Below are 21,544 nucleotides of genomic sequence, written 5' to 3' on the forward strand. Positions count from 1 at the left end.
GCAGAACTCTGAGGAAGAACAATTTATGAATAGAAAAAAGTTGCTCACTTCCCAAACAGTCTTAGCTTTTCCTACATATAACAGTGATTTTACCCAAATGGTAGAGAGTAAAGAGGGATATATGACATTGGTCGTGATTTAAAGATGGTGATGAGGGAGTTTCTTTAGTTAGATATAACTGGGTTAATCACGAACATAGAGTTTTTTAAATTATTTGTTGCTAGGCAGAAGACTTAGGTGACCTAGGGTCGAAGTGCTTCCTCTTACTTCAATCCATGGCTGTCTTTTGTCTCTCTTCAAACATTGTGAAGGGTTGAGCAGAGTTCAGGCTAAAACCTGTCTCTCCTTTGCTATCTTCTTGATTGATTACAGCATGAAGGGGGGTTTGTGTTAGGTTTGAAAGATTTAAGTATGGACCTGTCATGTCCAACCATCAGTCTTCAGGTCAAGCCCGGGAGAGCCGGGGTAGAACAGAGTTTGAACTAAACATGAGTGTTTTTACAAGATAAGAGATTGATTGATTGGATTACTATTGATTCTGAACTGAATGAAAGTCGAATTTAGCCGCCATAAAAGACAAAGGAAGTGGGAGGAGCAATAAAGAAGCAAGGGACAGTCTCAAAAATAAATAAGGGATGGCAATTGGATGATAAATTACCAATATTACCTAAGTTATTGTTTAGGTAGGTGGTAATATTGACACATGAGCAGAACCATGTGTCAAGAGGGGGGAAGAGGCTAGTGGTAGGATTAAATAATATACGAAGGAGAGGACAAAATACTTTAAAAAAAAAGCTCTTACAGAATGAACTGCACTAAGTGAAGAATGAACTGAGAACTCAGAAGTTAGTACATCGTGGATAGGGTGGTTTGATGAAATGTTTGGTAAACGGAAAACCATAGCAGCCACCATCTTAGGGGCGGTCAGTGTTTGTATGGGTATTCTTGTATTATGTGGTTGTTGTCTTGTTCCTTGTGTCCGAGGATTGGTGAGTAAGGCGTTGGTGAAATGCAGTATCTCAACAATGATGAGAGATGGACCGACTCCGGACTCTAACCAGGGGAATGTGAAAAACGATCCTCCAGGCTTGGTGGATGACGAGGATTTTGACCCTGAAAGACCGCCATTGGATGAAATGTTTATTAGTTCTGACGTAATCTCTGAGATTAATCATGCTTGTAAATACATTTATCCTGAATGTGAAAACATTTAGTCAAAGGGGTGGATTGATAGATTCATTTGTATTTTAAGAATAATGACTAAAGGATTTCACCCCAAATACAGTATAAATGTGTGAACGGTGTTAGAGTTATAATGTAGTGTCAACCCACTAACGGAGGGGGAGGAGTTAGAAACTGTTGAGAAAGCATTCCAGGGTGAAGGGGACTAAGAAACGGTTTAAAGGTGGGCGGAGCAAAGGGCCTTTGTGTTTCAAGGGGTATAATAGCTGTATGTGTGTTTTTTGGCGTCAGAGCTCTCCATGATTAAAAATACGGATCATTCTTGCTGGTTGCGGACCTTTGATTAATTCATGATTAAACCAGAGAATTTACACCCTCTGGGAATTATTTAGAGCATTAAGTTTGATTAATTAGAGATATAAATTCTCGTGACATATATATATATATACACAGCTCCAAATAATGAAATTGAAATTTACATCATTTAGCAGACGCTCTTATCCAGAGCGACTTACAAATTGTAATGAATCTGAGCTATGCCCTTCATCTCTATGGTCAAACATTTCAGAATAAATAGTTGCTGCAATGTCACTTTTTGGGCGACCGGACCAAATTCACATATAATTGTTATGTGTCACTCAGAGCACGCCAGCTTGTGCTCCAAAAACGAGTTAACTGGGGTTCGTTCAGCCATCCCCACGGCGAAATAAGTGTTTTGGAAAAACGCTGAAAATGATGTCTGAGGTAAGTCTCAGATCTTATACTTTTGATGAGATGGCAGTCAGTTACCATGACCTTTATGAATGAAGCCTTTGTGCTTATTACATTGTATAATTTATGTTAACTGATGCCTCAGAACATAAGATCTAAGCAGGTGTTTACCACCTACTACATTTGGCATTTCTCCCAAAACAGCCAATCATTTTCTAAATAGAATTTGCCCAACGAACCAATGGCGCCATTTCTATGGTTCCCGTTTAGTACATTACCATTAAACAGCTGAAAATACAATATTTTTATGTTATCGAGTATGTATTTCACAGCGGTTTAGGTGGTACAATGACTATCTACACAGCTTGTTTTAGCAACCAGGAAATGGCAGAGCAATTTCAGTACCCTCAATGGAGAATGCAAGTCACCATCCGAGTTGTCCCCAACACCCAAGTCTTCCCTCAAAAGCTACATAAACAAGACACTGACAGAACAACTTTTGTCAGAATGCAACTAGCGACAAACATTTTCCATCTGAAGTGCTTTTTATTGCGGCTCCAAGGTGCTCAGTGTCTTTGTTGGTAAGTGTTTGAGTTTTAGATCTTGTTGAACGCAGCCACATCCATAGACTGTACATAGTCCTCGAAGGCTGTGATCTGTTCTTCCAGCTGGTCTGTTCCCACCTTGTCGTCCTCCACCACACACCCGATCTGCAGCTTCTTAATAAAGGGAACACTTAAACAACACAATGTAACTCCAAGTCAATCACACTTCTGTGAAATCAAACTGTCCACTTAGGAAGCAACACTGATTGACAATACATTTCACATGCTGTTGTGCAAATGGAATAGACAACAGGTGGAAATTATAGGCAATTAGCAAGACACCCCCAATAAAAGACTGGTTTTGCAGTTGGTGACCACAGACCACTTCTCAGTTCCTATGCTTCCTGGCTGATGTTTTGGTCACTTTTGAATGCTGGCGGTGCTTTCACTCTAGTGGTAGCATGAGACGGAGTCTACAACCCACACAAGTGGCTCAGGTAGTGCAGCTCATCCAGGATGGCACATCAATGCGAGCTGTGGCAAGAAGGTTTGCTGTGTCTGTCAGCGTAGTGTCCAGAGCATGGATGCTCTACCAGGAGACAGGCCTGTACATCAGGAGACGTGGAGGAGGCCGTAGGAGGGTAACAACCCAGCAGCAGGACTGCTACCTCCGCCTTTGTGCAAGGAGGAGCAGGAGGAGCACTGCCAGAGCCCTGCAAAATGACCTCCAGAAGGCCACAAATGTGCATGTGTCTGCTCAAACGGTCAGAAACAGACTCCATGAGGGTGGTATGAGAGCCCAACGTCCACAGGTGGGGGTTGTGCTTACAGCCCAACACCGTGCAGGACGTTTGGCATTTGCCAGAGAACACCAAGATTAGCAAATTCGCCACTGGCGCCCTGTGCTCTTCACAGATGAAAGCAGGTTCACACTGAGCACGTGACAGACGTGACAGAGTCTGGAGACGCCGTGGAGAACGTTCTGCTGCCTGCAACATCCTCCAGCATGACCGGATTGGCGGTGGGTCAGTCATGGTGTGGGGTGGCATTTCTTTGGGGGGCCGCACAGCCCTCCATGTGCTCGCCAGAGGTAGCCTGACTGCCATTAGGTACCGAGATGAGATCCTCAGACCCCTTGTGAGACCATATGCTGGTGCGGTTGGCCCTGGGTTCCTCCTAATGTAAGACAATGCTAGACCTCATGTGGCTGGTGTGTGTCAGCAGTTCCTGCAAGAGGAAGGCATTGATGCTATGGACTGGCCTGCCCGTTCCCCAGACCTGAATCCAATTGAGCACATCTGGGACATCATGTCTCGCTCCATCCACCAACGCCACGTTGCACCACAGACTGTCCAGGAGTTGGCGGATGCTTTAGTCCAGGTCTGGGAGGAGATCCTTCAGGAGACCATCCGCCACCTCATCAGGAGCATGCCCAGGCATTGTAGGGAGGTCATACAGGCACGTGGAGGCCACACACACTACTGAGCCTCATTTTGACTTGTTTTAAGGACATTACATCAAAGTTGGATCAGCCTGTAGTGTGGTTTTCCACTTTAATTTTGAGGGTGATTCCAAATCCAGACCTTCATGGGTTGATACATTTGATTTCCATTGATAATTGTTGTGTGATTTTGTTGTCAGCACATTCAACTATGTAAAGAAAAAAGTATTTAATAAGATTATTTCATTCATTCAGATCTAGGATGTGTTATTTTAGTGTTCCCTTTATTTTTTTGAGCAGTGTATATTTCCTGAGCTTTCTTATATCTCCTAGATATAGGAGAGACACTTCAAAACCTTATTCCTTATCATTTATTTTTTGACTGTCTTATTTGCCACTTATGAATGTGTTATTCAATGCGTTTCTATGGGCAATAGTAGTAAAGGCTAAATTCAATATTTTATCAAATTATTATTTATTTATTTATTTTAATACCTAAAAGGCTCCTAAAATTCAAAATCAAAGAGCTAACTAATCCATGTTACAACCATTTAAAAACAATTCCATATGTTAGTGTAGTAAAAAATACAGCCTAAATTCTAAACTTTTTTCTACACTGAGTATACACATATACTGAGTATACCAAACATCAGGAACACCTTCCTAATATTGAGTTGCACCCCCACCCTTTTGCCCTCAGAACGGCTTCAATTCGTCGGGGCATGAACTCGAAAAGCGTTCCACAGGGTTGCTAGCCCATGTTGACTCCAATGCTTCCCACAGTTGTGTCAAGTTGGCTGGATGTCCTTTGGGTGGTGGACCATTCTTGATACACACAGGAAACTGTTGAGCGTGAAAAATCCAGCAGCTTTGCAGTTGATGACACAAACCAGTGCACCTGGCACCTACTACCATACCCCGTTCAAAGGCATTTACATATTTTGTCTTGCCCATTCACCCTCTGAATGGCAATTGTCTCAAGGCTTAAAATCCTCCATCTACACTGATTGAAGTGGATTTAACAAGTGACATCCGTAAGGAATCATAGCTTCAGATTAACCTGGTCAGTCTGTCATGGAAAGAGCAGGTGTTGTTAATTACATTTTTAAATTTTAGTCATTTAGCAGACACTCTTATCCAGAGCGACTTACAGTTAAGTGAATACATATTTTTTTATACTGGTCCCCCGTGGGAATCGAACCCACAACCCTGGCGTTGCAAACGCCATGCTCTATCAACTGAGCTACATCCCTGCCGGCCATTCCCTCCCCTACCCTGGACGACGCTGGGCCAATTGTGCGCCGCCCAAGTCTCCCGGTCGCGGCCGGCTGAGACAGAGCCTGGATTCGAACCAGGATCTCTAGTGGCACAGTTAGCACTGCGGTGCAGTGCCTTAGACCACTACGCCACTCAGGAGTGGTCTAAGGCACTGCGCAAGGCAGCTAACCCACTATTCCCTGGGCGCCGATGACGTGGATGTCGATTAAGGCAGCCCCTCGCACCTCTCTGATTCAGAGTGGTTGGGTTAAATGTGGAAGACACATTTCAGTAGAATGTATTCAGTTGTACAACTGACTAGGTATCCCCCTTTCCCTATATATACACAGTGGGGAGAACAAGTATTTGATACACTGCCGATTTTGCAGGTTTTCCTACTTACAAAGCATTTAAAGGTCTGTAATTTTTTATCATAGGTACACTTCAACTGTGAGAGACGGAATCTAAAACAAAAATCCAGAAAATCCCATTGTATGATTTTTAAGTAATTAATTTGCATTTTATTGCATGACATACGTATTTGATCACCTACCAACCAGTAAGAATTCCGGCTCTCATAGACCTGTTAGTTTTTCTTTAAGAAGCCCTCCTGTTCTCCACTCATTACCTGTATTAACTGCACCTGTTTGAACTCGTTACCTGTATAAAAGACACCTGTCCACACACTCAATCAAACAGACTCCAACCTCTCCACAATGGCCAAGACCAGAGAGCTGTGTAAGGACATCAGGGATACAATTGTAGACCTGCACAAGGCTGGGATGAGCTACAGGACAATAGGCAAGCAGCTTGGTGAGAAGGCAACAACTGTTGGCACAATTATTAGAAAATGGAAGAAGTTCAAGATGACAGTCAATCATCCTCGGTCTGGGGCTCCATGCAAGATCTCACCTCGTGGGGCATCAATGATCATGAGGAACGTGAGGGATCAGCACAGAACTAAACGGCAGAACCTGGTCAATGACCTGAAGAGAGCTGGGACCACAGTCTCAAAGAAAACCATTAGTAACACACTACGCCGTCATGGATAAAAATCCTGCAGCGCACGCAAGGTCCCCCTGCTCAAGCCAGCGCATGTACAGGCCCGTCTGAAGTTTGCCAATGACCATCTGGATGATCCAGAGGAGAAATGGGAGAAGGTCATGTGGTCTGATGAGACAAAAATAGAGCTTTATCGTCTAAACTCCACTCGCCGTGTTTGGAGGAAGAAGAAGGATGAGTACAACCCCAAGAACACCATCCCAACTGTGAAGCATGGAGGTGGAAACATCATTATTTGGGGATACTTTTCTGCAAAGGGGACAGGACGACTGCACCGTATTGAGGGGAGGATAGATGGGGCCCATCTATCGCGAGATCTTGGCCAACAACCTCCTTCCCTCAGTAAGAGCATTGAAGATGGGTCATGGCTGGGTCTTCCAGCATGACAACGACCAGAAACACACAGCCAGTCAACTAAGGAGTGGCTCCCTAAGAAGCATCTCAAGGTCCTGGAGCGGCCTAGCCAGTCTCCAGACCTGAAACCAAACAGAAAATCTTTGGAGGGAGCTGAAAGTCCGTATTGCCCAGCGACAGCCCCGAAACCTGAAGGATCTGGAGAAGGTGGAGGAGTGGGCAAAAATCCCTGCTGCAGTGTGTGCAAACCTGGTCAAGACCTACAGGAAACGTATGATCTCTGTAATTGCAAACAAAGGTTTCTGTACCAAATATTAAGTTCTGCTTTACTGATGTATCAAACAAAATGCAAATGAATTACTTAAAAATCACACAATGTTATTTTCTGGATTTTTGTTTTAGATTCCGTCTCTCACAGTTGAAGTGTACCTATGATAAAAATTACAGACCTCTACATGCTTTGTAAGTAGGAAAACCTGCAAAATCGTCACTGTATCAAATACTTGTTCTCCCCACTGTGTGTGTGTATATACAGTGGGGGAAAAAAGTATTTAGTCAGCCACCAATTGTGCATGTTCTCCCACTTAAAAAGATGAGAGGCCTGTAATTTTCATCATAGGTACACGTCAACTATGACAGAAAAATTTAGAAGAAAAAAAATCCAGAAAATTACATTGTAGGATTTTTAATGAATTTATTTGCCAATTATGGTGGAAAATAAGTATCTGGTCACCTACAAACAAGCAAGATTTCTGGCTCTCACAGACCTGTAACTTATTCTTTAAGAGGCTCCTCTGTCCTCCACTCGTTACCTGTATTAATGGCACCTGTTTGAACTTGTTATCAGTATAAAAGACACCTGTCCACTACCTCAAACAGTCACACTCCAAACTCCACTATGGCCAAGACCAAAGAGCTGTCAAAGGACACCAGAAACAAAATTGTAGACCTGCACCAGGCTGGGAAGACTGAATCTGCAATAGGTAAGCAGCTTGGTTTGAAGAATTCAACTGTGGGAGCAATTATTAGGAAATGGAAGACATACAAGACCACTGATAACCCTCGATCTGGGGCTCCATGCAAGATCTCACCCCGTGGGGTCAAAATGATCACAAGAACGGTGAGCAAAAATCCCAGAACCACACGGGGGGACCTAGTGAATGACCTGCAGAGAGCTGGGACCAAAGTAACAAAGCCTACCATCAGTAACACACTACGCCGCCAGGGACTCAAATCCTGCAGTGCCAGACGTGTCCCCCTGCTTAAGCCAGTACATGTCCAGGCCCGTCTGAAGTTTGCTAGAGTGCATTTGGATGATCCAGAAGAGGATTGGGAGAATTTTATATGGTCAGATGAAACCAAAATATAACTTTTTGGTAAAAACTCAACTCGTCGTGTTTGGAGGACAAAGAATGCTGAGTTGCATCCAAAGAACACCATATCTACTGTGAAGCATGGGGGTGGAAACATCATGCTTTGGGGCTGTTTTTCTGCAAAGGGACCAGGACGACTGATCCGTGTAAAGGAAAGAATGAATGAGGCCATGTATTGTGAGATTTTGAGTGAAAACCTCCTTCCATCAGCAAGGGCATTGAAGATGAAACATGGCTGGTTCTTTCAGCATGACAATGATCCCAAACACACCGCCCAGGCAACGAAGGAGTGGCTTCGTAAGAAGCATTTCAAGGTCCTGGAGTGGCCTAGCCAGTCTCCAGATCTCAACCCCATAGAAAATCTTTGGAGGGAGTTGAAAGTCCGTGTTGCCCAGCGACAGCCCCAAAACATCACTGCTCTAGAGGAGATCTGCATGGAGGAATGGGCCAAAATACCAGCAACAGTGTGTGAAAACCTTGTGAAGACTTACAGAAAACTTTTGACCTGTGTCATTGCCAGCAAAGGTATATAACAAAGTATTGAGAAACTTTTGTTATTGACCAAATACTTATTTTCCACCATAACTTGCAAATAAATTCATTAAAAATCCTACAATGTGATTTTCTGGATTATTTTTTCTCATTTTGTCTGTCATAATTGACGTGTACCTATGATGAAAATTACAGGCCTCTCTCATCTTTTAAAGTGGGAGAACTTGCACAATTGGTGGCTAACTAAATACTTGTTTTCCCCACTGTACACACACAGTGTATTCGGAAAGTATTCAGAACCCTTTACTTTTTCCACATTGTTACATTACAGCCTTATTCCAAAATGGATGAAATAGTTTTTTCCCCCTCATCAATCTACACACAATACCCCATAACGACAAAGGAAAAACAAGTTTATATTTTTTTGCAAATGTATTAAAAATTAAAAAACAAATACCTTTTTACATAAGTATTCAGACCCTTTACTCAGTACTTTGTTGAAGCACCTTTGGCAGCGATTACAGCCTTGAATCTTCTTGGGTATGACGCTACAAGCTTGGCACACCTGTATTTGGGGAGTTTCTCCCATTCTTCTCTGCATATCCTCTCAAGCGCTGCACAGCTATTTTCAGGTCTCTCCAGAGATGTTTGTCTGGGCTCTTGCTGGGCCACTCAAGGATATTCAGAGACTTGTCCCGAAGCCACTCCTGCGTTGTCTTGGCTGTGTGCTTAGGGTCGTTGTCCTGTTGGAAGGTGAACCTTCGTCCCAGTCTGAGGTCCTGAGCGCTCTGGAGCAGGTTTTCATCAAGGACCTCTCTGTACTTTGCTCCGTTCATCTTTTCCTCGATCCTGACTAGTCTCCCAGTGCCTGCCGCTGAAAAACATCCCCACAGCATGATGGTGCCAGGTTTCGTCCAGATGTGTATCTTGGCATTCAGGCCAAAGAGTTCAATCTTGGTTTCATCAGCCCAGAAAATCCTTTAGGTGCCTTTTGGCAAACTCCAAGCAGGCTGTCATGTGCCTGGTCCCACGCAGGGCCCCCCTCCTGGAGATGTATTTAAGAAAAACATTTGTAAACGATGATATACCTGAATAAACTAAGGAAAAACATTATTTAACACTATAAATCATGCTGAAATTGATGTATAATATATTACATGATTTTTATGAAATCCTGGAATTGGTCTGAGCTGGTTTTTCCCTTAATTTGCCCTTATTTTATAAAGCATATGTACAGCTAGCTGTCTGTCACTATAGCCCTTTGAGGGGCCCCTTGACCTGGGACTTGTGGCTGCGCTACTGGTGGGGGTGGGACCAGGTTCTTCAAAAGTATTACTTATACCCTACTTCATACAGTACCAATAAAACATGAAATTATTCGGAAATTAAGCCAAGCCTTTTCAATGTTTTTCAATATAAGAAATTACCCGGCCTGTCAGTGGTTCTCTGTAGCTCAGCTGGTAGAGCACGGCGCTTGTAACGCCAGGGTAGTGGGTTCGATCCCCGGGACCACCCATACACAAAAATGTATGCGCGAATGACTAAGTCGATTTGGATAAAAGCGTCTGCTAAGTGGCATATTATTATTATATATGATTAACGTGTAGCCTACCCTGTCTGTTGCACAAGCTCAACATTGTCAGGTCAGGTCATGTCTAGCTAGCTAGCTAAGTTATGTTCTGGCAAAAAACTGATAGAAAGTACAAATCAGGTGTGCTAAAACGCAAGGAGCGAGAAACCCTCAACTTCTCTGATCATTTTCATGATGTCCATCCGGTTTGCCTCTAACTGCCATATCCCCCAAACTGTGCTCTTTTTCACAAAAGTTCTCAACCTATATACTTATTATGGACACAGTATGTTTTACAAGAGTTATTTTGTTGTTATTAGTCCCAACCTTCAGCTCCATTCAACCCCTCCCATCTATCTCTAAACACCATCCATATTGGATTTCTACTTGCCATATTTCTCAACTGTACTGTGATGTTTCACAAAAGTTCTGAACCCTTGTTTCTACAGATTGTAAATTGAAATTTATTTTTTTTGCTAAAAGTATTATTATATTATTGATCGATTGACTATGACTTTTCAGATCACCCAGTAGTGCTATCTGCAGGGTTAGCTCCAGGTAAATATTGCAATCCTTCAGCCATTCCTGGACCTGTGACCAAAAACAAGCTACAAATGGACAGTTCCAAAACAAATGATCTAATGATTCTGTCTCTTCGCAGCAAAATCTGCAGAGCTGGGAAGATTGTATCCCCCATATAAATAACATTCTATTGGTTGCAAGAATTTTGTATAATAATTTAAATTAAAAAAATATATTTTTTTAAATGATTTGTACAGAAGGGCCCCTCGTTACCACCCCTTTGTGCTGAGACCCTAGCTCCACACCTACCAAGGGCACATTGCGATGGGGGTTGACAGCACGTTGCAATATTTTTCTTCCACTGGCCTCGTCGTTCCTCAATATTTTATAGTCATTGTAAAACAGTGTAATAGGTCCACAATTACGACCACTTTGTTTCAACTGGAATGTCAATGTATTTTGGCAACTCATAGAGTGGTCATTCTATGAGAGGTGATTGCTTCCTTGAAGGGTCAACGACAGACAAGAAGGAAGTCGTGATTTGTCCTATATCGGGGCCCACAAAGGTGATTCTTATTTGGTGAATTAAAGCTTTTTTGGTGGGAGTCTAGCTTCTAGCTTCCTCAGTACTGCGAGCTGGTAATGTGGATCACACAGACTTGTTTACCCACAGTAGGCAGTTTTACCATGTGCTGTCCATCCATTTATTCAGACTGTTAAATTAAGCAAAGACATGCATAAGTAACTGACAGCACATTATCAAATCTGTGGTCAATGGACTGAAGTGACTTTACTCTGCTATATAATATATATATATGTAGGGTTGGGCAATTTTACGATTGCATCATTTATCGACGATGTTTGGCAGCCATCATCGAAGGTGACAGCATCGTGTTGTCACAAACGATGGTTTAGCATATTTGAATTTCACTGCACCTCTGGAGTCTGGCAGCGCACAACAGCACAGTGCAGTGAGCACACAGCAGGGCGACATGCCAAATGGCCTAATCCTTATTTGCCATAGCCAAAACTTTAAATACACATGTATTTGTTAGACTATTAACATAAGGCAAGGGAACAATGTAGATTGTAGAAAGAGTGGGCAGCACCAAAGCAGCACAAAATGTCAGATAGAGCCGAATGTGTTTTTTTTCCTCTCCAATGTCGGATGATCATGGGCCTTTTGCAGTGGACACTCCGTTGTCTGATTTATTGTTTTAAAATCTAAAAATTTCCCCTAATCCCCATTCGATTTGAATGTGACTTGTTGGCCTAGGCATAGCCTACTCTTTCATGATCAACCATCAAAAAAATCTATAGGCCTAACGGATTTCCATCTCAGAAAGTTGTTTGCGAATAGCCTAAACAAATGATGAGGTTTTGGCAATGTGAAGATAAGAATTCCAGAGTATGGTACCTCTGTATCTGATAGAGAATTGACTACGTGAGGTGCGGCAGTGGGGAGGGTGAAGGTTATCGCAGTGTCTTGTGTTATATAGATGGATTTCAGAATTAACCTGGAAGAATCCATTGAAGGGTTTAGGTAAACTGTCTGGGAGGTATGAGTATTTGTAGATGAAAGTGCATAACTGGCCTACATTGTCGTAAATAGACAAGATAGTTTCTTAAACAAAAGGTGCAGATGGAGCCAGGTAATTAGAGGAAGTGGCTAGCCTTGCAAATTTATTTTGTATGATGAGTAATTTGTGTAGGTAGGAGGCATATGTACTGGCCCAGACAATATTACATTAAATGAGATATGGGTAAATTAAACTATAGTATAGAGTTAGGAAGCAAGCCTGATGAACCAAACCACTAATCTTTCTGATGATACCAACAGATTTCATCACTTTGCTATAGACAAACTGAATATGATCTTTCCAGGATAACTTTTCATCAATTAGAACTCAGAGGAATCTAGTGGATGTGACTTGTTCCATTTCATTCCCACCTTTTTTTTTTTTTTTACAATATTTCTTATTGTTGAATACAATAAAGTTTGATTTTTCTTTTACATTTAAAGATAATTTGTTTATCTAGAACCATTCAGAAAATTTGGCCATACCTGAATTGACTTCATTAATTAGTGAATCTAAATTCTTTGATAAAATCAAATTGGTATCATGAGCAAAGAGAATGGGAAATACAGTAGAAGACACAGAAGCAAGGTCATTGATATACCATAGAATAGGAATAACAAAGGTCCAATTATCGAACCCTTTGGCACACCACAGGATATCTTGGCCCTGGTAGATGCTCCGTCATTTGCATAAACAAATTGCTCTCTATCATAAACATAACTATACAACCAATTATACGTATAATCATGAAAACTGTAATAATGCAATTTAGAAAGTAATATTTCATGATCAACCGTGTCAAATGCTTTGGATAAATCTAAAAAGATGCCAGGTGCGTATTCATTGATGTTAAGGGCTGTAAAGATTTTATCCACAAGTTGCAAAAGAGCCATATCTGTGGAGTAGTTTTTACGAAAACCATATTGGTGCACAAATAGAATACAGTGTTGATGTAAATGTTTAAACATTCTCTTATACACCAATTTTTCTAGAATTTCAGAAAAACATGGTTGTAGAGATATTGGGCGATAATTTGTTAAATATATTGGATCCCCAGATTTATAGAGGGGGATAACTTTGGCAATTTCTAATCTTTAGGAACAATAACAGTTTGCATAGATTTGGTGAAGATCTACTGTACGTTAGAGGCTCAGTAATCGAGCAAGACACTGATTTCACCAAAGATGCAATCTCATCATGACCTGCTGCTGATATCTTTAAGTTACCAATTACCTCCATCACCTCAATTACATCAGGAGGATCAAACTGAAGGGATTTCCATCAGTATTATCAATTTTCTTTGACAGAGAGGAACCCACATTCACAAAAAAGTTGATGAAATAATATCAGGAACATTTCCAAAAATAAATTGAGATGGAACAGTTGATTGATGATTTTCCAAGTTGACTTTATATTATTTAAGGATTCTTGGAATTTGTTAGTAACATTTATTTTGGGGGATATCCGAAGTAGGTGAGTAAATTTGTTCTCAAACTTTTTGTAATTTGCAGAATTCAGGGGTGAGAGATGTGATAAACTTTTTAAACAACTTGTTTTTTTTAAACTGAGGATTTTTTTGACTGCTTGTAAAACAAGGTTTACAGAACCCTTCTGCTGCTCTCTTACGTGGTTTAACTAAGGGAAAGCAGTGGTGAAATACGTGAAAAAGCAGACTCCAAATCGGCCTGATTATAAACATTTCCCCATGAAATATCATCAATCAACATCTTAAAGTGCTCTGTGATATCCCGGGAGGTCTACCCCGAGGGTGATAGAGGGGAGGTATGTTCCGCGACATTGGCTACCTCTGCAGGGAGTACCCGGGCTGGGCACCCCGACGTTGATGGCACCAATTAGGGGAGAGTGCCAACCAGCCATGCAGGCCACATAAATGGAGTACCGTGGCACACCACGGGGGAGAAAAAGAAAGGCAGGGAGTGAGCCTACAGACGGGAATGAAGCACCCGGGACATGGAACCGAATATGAGGAGGCGGCCCAGAAGAAGGACCGAGTCAACCCCAAGTTATTTTGTTATGTTTATTTTATGTTGCCCAGTAAAGGTGTGTTTTCTGACCAGAATCTCCCTGTCTCTGTGTCCATCTCTGTGCGCTCAAACCCAACACCCCACCATTTACCACAGCTCACAATTACTTTTGTAAAATATTCTACATTTAATGCTATTAATCATTCCCATCTATTCATTTCCAGCTGCCAAAAATAAGTGGAAAATTGGAAAGTGGACAGAAATGTCAGTATGAAGTATACATGTATTAGCCACATTATTCAAATAATTTGTACAATTATTATCAATAAGGGTGGCAGATGAACTGGTCACTCGTGGGCTTATACAGTGGGGGAAACAAGTATTTAGTCAGCCACCAATTGTGCAAGTTCTCCCACTTAAAAAGATGAGAGAGGCCTGTAATTGTCATCAAAGGTACATGTCAACTATGACAGACAAAATGAGAAAAGAAAATCCAGAAAATCACATTGTAGGATTTTTAATGAATTTATTTGCAAATTATGGTGGAAAATAAGTATTTGGTCAATAACAAAAGTTTCTCAATACTTTGTTATATACCCTTTGTTGGCAATAACACAGGTCAAACGTTTTCTGTAAGTCTTCACAAGGTTTTCACATACTGTTGCTGGTATTTTGGCCCATTCCTCCATGCAGATCTCCTCTAGAGCAGTGATGTTTTGGGGCTGTCGCTGGGCAACACGGACTTTCAACTCCCTCCAAAGATTTTCTATGGGGTTGAGATCTGGAGACTGGCTAGGCCACTCCAGGACCTTGAAATGCTTCTTACGAAGCCACTCCTTCGTTGCCCGGGCGGTGTGTTTGGGATCATTGTCATGCTGAAAGACCCAGCCACGTTTCATCTTCAATGCCCTTGCTGATGGAAGGAGGTTTTCACTCAAAATCTAACGATACATGGCCCCATTCATTCTTTCCTTTACACAGATCAGTCGTCCTGGTCCCTTTGCAGAAAAACAGCCCCAAAGCATGATGTTTCCACCCCCATGCTTCACAGTAGATATGGTGTTCTTTGGATGCAACTCAGCATTCTTTGTCCTCCAAACACAACGAGTTGAGTTTTTACCAAAAAGTTCTATTTTGGTTTCATCTGACCATATGACATTCTCCCAATCCTCTTCTGGATCATCCAAATGCACTCTAGCATTACTGTCTTAAGCAGGGGGACACGTCTTGCACTGCAGGATTTGAGTCCCTAGCGGCGTAGTGTGTTACTGATGGTAGGCTTTGTTACTTTGGTCCCAGCTCTCTGCAGGTCATTCACTAGGTCCCCCTGTGTGGTTCTGGGATTTTTGCTCACCGTTCTTGTGATCATTTTGACCCCACGGGGTGAGATCTTGCGTGAAGCCACAGATCGAGGGAGATTATCAGTGGTCTTGTATGTCTTCCATTTCCTAATAATTGCTCCCACAGTTGATTTCTTCAAACCAAGCTGCTTACCTATTGCATATTCAGTCTTCCCAGCCTGGTGCAGGTCTACAATTTTGTTTCTGGTGTCCTTTGACAGCTCTTTGGTCTTGGCCATAGTGGAGTTTGGAGTGTGACTGTTTGAGGTTGTGGACAGGTGTCTTTTATACTGATAACAAGTTCAAACAGGTGCCATTAATACAGGTAACGAGTGGAGGACAGAGGAGCCTCTTAAAGAAGAAGTTACAGGTCTGTGAGAGCCAGAAATCTTGCTTGTTTGTAGGTGACCAAATACTTATTTTCCATCATAATTTGCAAATAAATTCATAAAAAATCCTACAATGTGATTTTCTGGATTTTCTTTCCTCAATTTGTCTGTCATAGTTGACGTGTACCTATGATGAAAATTACAGGCCTCTCATCTTTTTAAGTGGGAGAACTTGCACAATTGGTGGCTGACTAAATACTTTTTTTCCCCACTGTAGATGAGGGGATACAGATAGCTTTAGTTTAAAGTATTCAAAAAATATGATGTCAGTGAGTGGTTCTCACTTTTAAATACATTTATGTTGTAATCACCCAATAGAAAACAAATGGTATCTTCATTATTAATCAAATCCAATGATGCAAGGATATCAATGGAATTTATATGAAAAGAGATTCAACATCAATGTTATCAGATGTAAGTGTGAGGTCCTCTCTAACAAATAATTGAAAACATTTATGAACAAAAATGGACACTCCTCCTCCCACTCTTGACATTCTACAGTGGTGAACAGCATTATAAGAAGACGTGTCATAAAGCATGGTTGTCTCTTCAGTCAACCGTGTTTCTGAAAGGGCAACAATGGAAAATTCATGACTGAGAGAAGACAGATAATGAACAAGGTGGTCATGATTTTTAGGAAGACTGCGAACGTTCAACTGAAAGGTGGAAAATAAGCTCGTCTTGGAATTAGATAAACTGCTATACAGGTTGTTAAATTGCTTAACATTATAGTAATCACAAGTGATACTTCTGTTACATTTCTGGAAATTTGAATCTGGATCAACACAATGATTATATTTATCATTCGCTTCATTAATAACTAAATGGGTTAAATACCATGTTATCTGGGTTTATCCTGCCCAACTAAGAGAGATACATAGTCGGAATCATCCAGAGTGGAACAAAAACATAAAACTGCATGCCTCATGTCCAATACAACCATATCAATAGGGGTGCACTTCCTATGAAACGCACATTGACACAGTCCACATAACACTACTGACGACTTCAGAGGGTTATGACATTTAGAGCAATGTGTGTTTTTGGTCATGAGGTTAGCTGAAACATGAACAAAGTAGAGTAAATGTGCGTGGACAATAGTGGAGTCACTTGCCATAGGCCTACCTGAGGGGGAGGGGAACGACCAGATGATTATACTTCAGGCATGCGATGTTGCCTTTTTTTGTTCTTCAATTAATCGTGGCAGCAGTTCCTTTCTTTTGAGGCGTACCTTTTCTGAGAAGTCTTCGTTGGCTCTTCTGAGAATCTCATCCCTGTCTTTGAACTTGAGCAGTTACACCACTATAGATCTGGGCCGTCCATCAGGGAAGAAAGGGCCATTCCTATGCGGCCTCTCCATCTCCATGAGTTTAGGGTTCAGTTTGAGTTGATCTGCCAGGAGTTTCTTGGCCTTGACTTCTGTGTCATGCCAAGTTTCAGTCTCCTTTGGAAGAGTGCTTGTTTGGAAAATTGCAAAATCCTCAGACATGGTTTTGAATGCTGGTGGTATTCGTGCCCTTTACCTCCTCCACCTCTGACTGCGTAAACGCCAAACTGTTTTTAAATTCCATTACATCCTTAAACAGATCATCAACCCTTTTGTTGGTAGAATCCATAAAGAGTTGCAGGAAGGACTAAGTTATTTTCCTGCAGATCTATTAGATCTTGATTGAACTATTTTTGTTGATCAAGTAGTTCATGGAGTATAGTGCTTGATATATATTCCACTTCCACATTGAGCTCTGCAGCGTTTTTCTGTCTAGTATTAGCCCTGCTGCAAGCTTGTTGTGAGCGAAAATGAGTGAACACAACCCACACCACCTCACGAAAACAAGCTCCGCCAGTGAAATAGAAAACACACACAAGTAACACAAACTTGATCACACATGCACCAGTACGATAAACAGAGAGAAGGCGGAGATCTTTCTCACTGTATGGATCCTGGCTGCACTTTACTAAACGAGCGGGAGATTACCAACTCGCAAGTTAGTGCTGTGGATACAAGCAGTATGCGGGCCAGTAAGTCAAAACACCGGTCGAAGACGCTTGGGAGAGACCGTGGTAGAAGCATTCTCTTACCCACAGAACGAGCAGCGTGAACGAGCAGCGTGTGACCAGTCTGTGTTGAATGAAGATAAATTATCTTTGGAAGGATGTGTCACGCTGCATGAGGCAAATGGTGGTGACACCAGATACTGACCAGATACTGACTAGCCTAAACAGAATAAGTACAAAATTACCAAAATTAGTGCAAAACTAAAATAAAACAATTGCAAATAAGTATTTCAAGGTTTGACAGGCTATGTCTTTCAAATAAGATGCACCTGGATTTGAATATAGGCTACATTAAAATCAAATCAAAAAAGTGCAATTAGGAACCATTAGGTCCAGCTCAAAGTTTCTGGCACCAAGTCAGTCATCGTTTTCCTTCCCACCAAGTCAGCCATCGTTCTCTTTCCCACCAAGTCAGCCATCGTATATTTTCCAGATTTAGCGCAAGGCAGACTATACTATAGTGAAATCCCGTCACTTGTTATTTTTTTTAGTATGACACGGTCGGAAAGTAGCCTAATGGAAGAAAGAATGTTGCAAATGCGCTTACCCAGATGATCAAGATGAAATAACAATAGCCTACACCAGTGGTCACCAACCGGTCGATCGCTATCTTCAAGGCAATCCTAGTCGATCACCAAACATTTCTGTAGAAAAGCCAACGATAAAGACTTGTGGTCCTTTTTTTTTTTCTTCTTCACATTGCGCTGTTGGTGGTTGGTGCACTTGATTCAGAAGCCCTGCGTACCGGGAAGACAAAGTTTTACAATTTTTTACAATTTCATTTGTCTGAAAAGGCTAACTCCGCCTACCCAGCGGACCAGGAGATCTGTGGCTAAATCGAGTGTGCCTACTGCGCTGGCCAATCGGATAGCTCAAATCACCGTGTCTACAGTTTCCACAATCCCTGCCACGGCAAAATGTTATACTAGCCTACGTGAGATTCCTAACTTTTAAAACCTTGACCAGAGAGACTGTCAAAGAATACAGCAAAGAGCTGCTGTTTTTATTCAGCACTGTCAACACCGTTTTTATTCAACACTATTACAAAACTAAAACACATTTTTCCCTACTTCCACTGGCGCTGCAATGAATGAGTAGCCAAGTCTATCGATAGTCCTGCGTTTTTATTATTATTAGCAGCTCGTCGTGTCTATTTTAATATCGAGGAATATTTCACTTTCTCTGGTCATAGGAAAAACATGAATTTGTTCATGAGGCAGATGTGGTGCGACCTGAGTTTCCCAATCAGGTGGAAGACAGTGTCCCCTCTCTCTGGTCAGTCTCCCCGGAGGAAAGGAAGGAGAAAGCAGGGACCGTGAGAGGTGGACCCTCTGCTGCTCTCTCCCTCCCTCCGCTGAGACTAATGGCGTGTTCAAAACAACTGAGATCCGACTGGGGAAAAACAGTTTTGAACGGTCATCCAAATGACCAGAAGATCACTCACGTCATGATTTGACCTTGTTTTGTCCCAGATCCCAGTTGTCTTGAAAGCACTATGACCATCAGATGCAGGTACCATCAGTCCAGTAAAATAAAATGTATGCTCAGTTGTGCCTCACAACTGCTACATCAACTGATCTATTTTTTAATCAAAGCTCGGGTTTTGAAATATAATATGCTCTGAGAAGAACAATATTGGCAGGCCAGGCATATAGCAAATATGCTGTGATAATGTATTAGGCCTACTGCACAAACCATTGTGAGCGGTAGATCTCGGCTTGCTTTTTGACTGCGAAAGTGATCTTGACTCAGAAAAGGTTGGTGACCACTGGCTTACACTTTACACGGCTATAATATACATTTTTAAAAGGTAGCCTAATATAACTGATATCCGAGTATTTTATGGACAAGAGAAACATAGCCCTACCAATTAAAAAAATGGTGAATAATATCGTATATCAATAATGTTTGGACAGGACGATGGGACAATGTGTCATTCTAGACCAACCCAAATAAAGTGGTTACAATAGTGTCAACTCATACCTCAGATTTTAAATTTCCACAAGAAATGCCTAGAGCTTACACTGACTGAAGGGAGAAATGGTCTGGACTTTACCAAGTTCATGGAAATGCCATCAATATTGTATTTTGTTAGTTTACTAGGTAGCATGTCAAAGTGAAGGGTATGGTGAGTGACAGTGGGGAGCCATGTGGGGTTTTGAAAGTCTTCAACTTTAGGGACTCCTCTCAGCTGACAGCGAGGGCGATGAGGTGGTGGAACAAGTGAAGAGTGTGCGTTTGTGTGTGCATGTGAGTAAACCCAACCTCTGGCACTGAGTTTCTCTTACCAACAATGAAACGGGTCAATGGCAGATAGAAGCTCACCTGTCATGAGTTCGCATGAAGTCCCACGATTTCTTTGTCCCATTCTGTGAACGACACAAAAACACAAAACATGAATGACATTCACATTCTGAAACATTCTGAAAGAATTGTGTTAGGATTTAGTTAGTTGACTACACGTCGGTGGGCTCGGATGGATATCAAATCATCCATTAACTAGGATTGGGCGGTATCCAGATTTTCATAGTCATACCGGCCTTCTCTCATCCCGGGATTTACGGTATTACCGTCTTAGTACACAAGGGAGCACTAAAAACACAACAAAATGTGGAAAAGGGGGGTGAATACTTATGCAAGGCACTGTAGTATGAAATGTCTAAAAACATGTTTTCACTTTGTCATTATTGGGTATTGCGTGTAGATGTGTGAGAAAAAAAAATCTACATTATTTAATCAGGCTGTAACAAGAAAAAATGTGGAATAAGTCAAGGGGTATGAATACATTCTGAAGGTACTTATTTATTAACGAGGTGGCAACGCTGTGTGTGCGCTCAACTGGAAAAAGAGGGTGTGTGGCTTTTGACAATTCAGTACGGATGCTGTCAGCTGGCTAGAGATCGTGTGTGTGGTGTAACGTTAATGCATCAAAGAAATAGAATAACTAACAAATATTTCCAGCGCTGTAGAAGCTGTGTTTATTATGCTCTTGTCCGGGACAATATTGACAATCTGGAGTTCCAATGCGGCAATTGTTTGCTAGCGGAGGATTACGGGATTAAGGTGGCTATGCTTAGCAAGCAAATCTAAATTCTGCACAAATTTATGGAGAAAACGCACATTTGAACTTTCTCGTTCTCAACTCCTGTGGCTGGACGCCGCTCGGGCCTGATGGATGTTTCCCCTTCTTCAATATATTATTATTATTATTATTACAGTCTTACCGTTGTCATTGTAGGAGTGGACACGTTGTTTGCAGAGTGCGCAACCTAGGCTACACTGTGGGCCTCCCGAGTGGCGCAGTGGTCTAAGGCACTGCATCACAGTGCTAGCTGTGCCACTAGAGATCCTGGTTCGAGTCCAGGCTCTTTCGCAGCCGGCCGCGACCGGGAGACCCATTGGGCGGCGCACAATTGGCCCAGCGTCGTCCAGGTTAGGGGAGGGTTTGGCGGCAATTACAGCAATGGGAGAATTGGATAACACGAAATTGGCGAGAGAAAGGGGTAAAAAAAAAAAACGAAGCTAAACTTGTGGCCTAATCAGTTGGCTACTGAATACAACATATTTGTTATATATACACAGCCTAACAGTTACAAATTGGTAAATAGTAACCCTGCTTTTTGTTCATTATTATGTAATCCCAATCAAGGTTCTACAGTGCGACCATTTTACTTGTTCAGTGCAAA

At 41.8% G+C, this 21,544-nt stretch overlaps 1 protein-coding gene across 1 annotated transcript in view; it reads right to left on the reverse strand.

Moving 5' to 3' along the window:
- Nucleotides 1-21,544, reverse strand: part of LOC311106732 (uridine diphosphate glucose pyrophosphatase NUDT14-like) — a gene marked incomplete at its 5' end in the record, with an annotated part of 70,565 nt that overhangs the window by 32,192 nt on the left and 16,829 nt on the right. Inside the window, one exon of the mRNA XM_084149132.1 lies at nucleotides 20,184-20,227. Within this exon, the coding sequence (XP_084005258.1) occupies nucleotides 20,184-20,227 (44 nt within the window). The remainder of the gene's footprint in view (nucleotides 1-20,183; nucleotides 20,228-21,544) is intronic.

This window comes from Coregonus lavaretus (genome assembly GCF_964263955.1).
Source record: "Coregonus lavaretus genome assembly, chromosome: 31".
Classification (NCBI taxonomy): domain Eukaryota; kingdom Metazoa; phylum Chordata; class Actinopteri; order Salmoniformes; family Salmonidae; genus Coregonus; species Coregonus lavaretus.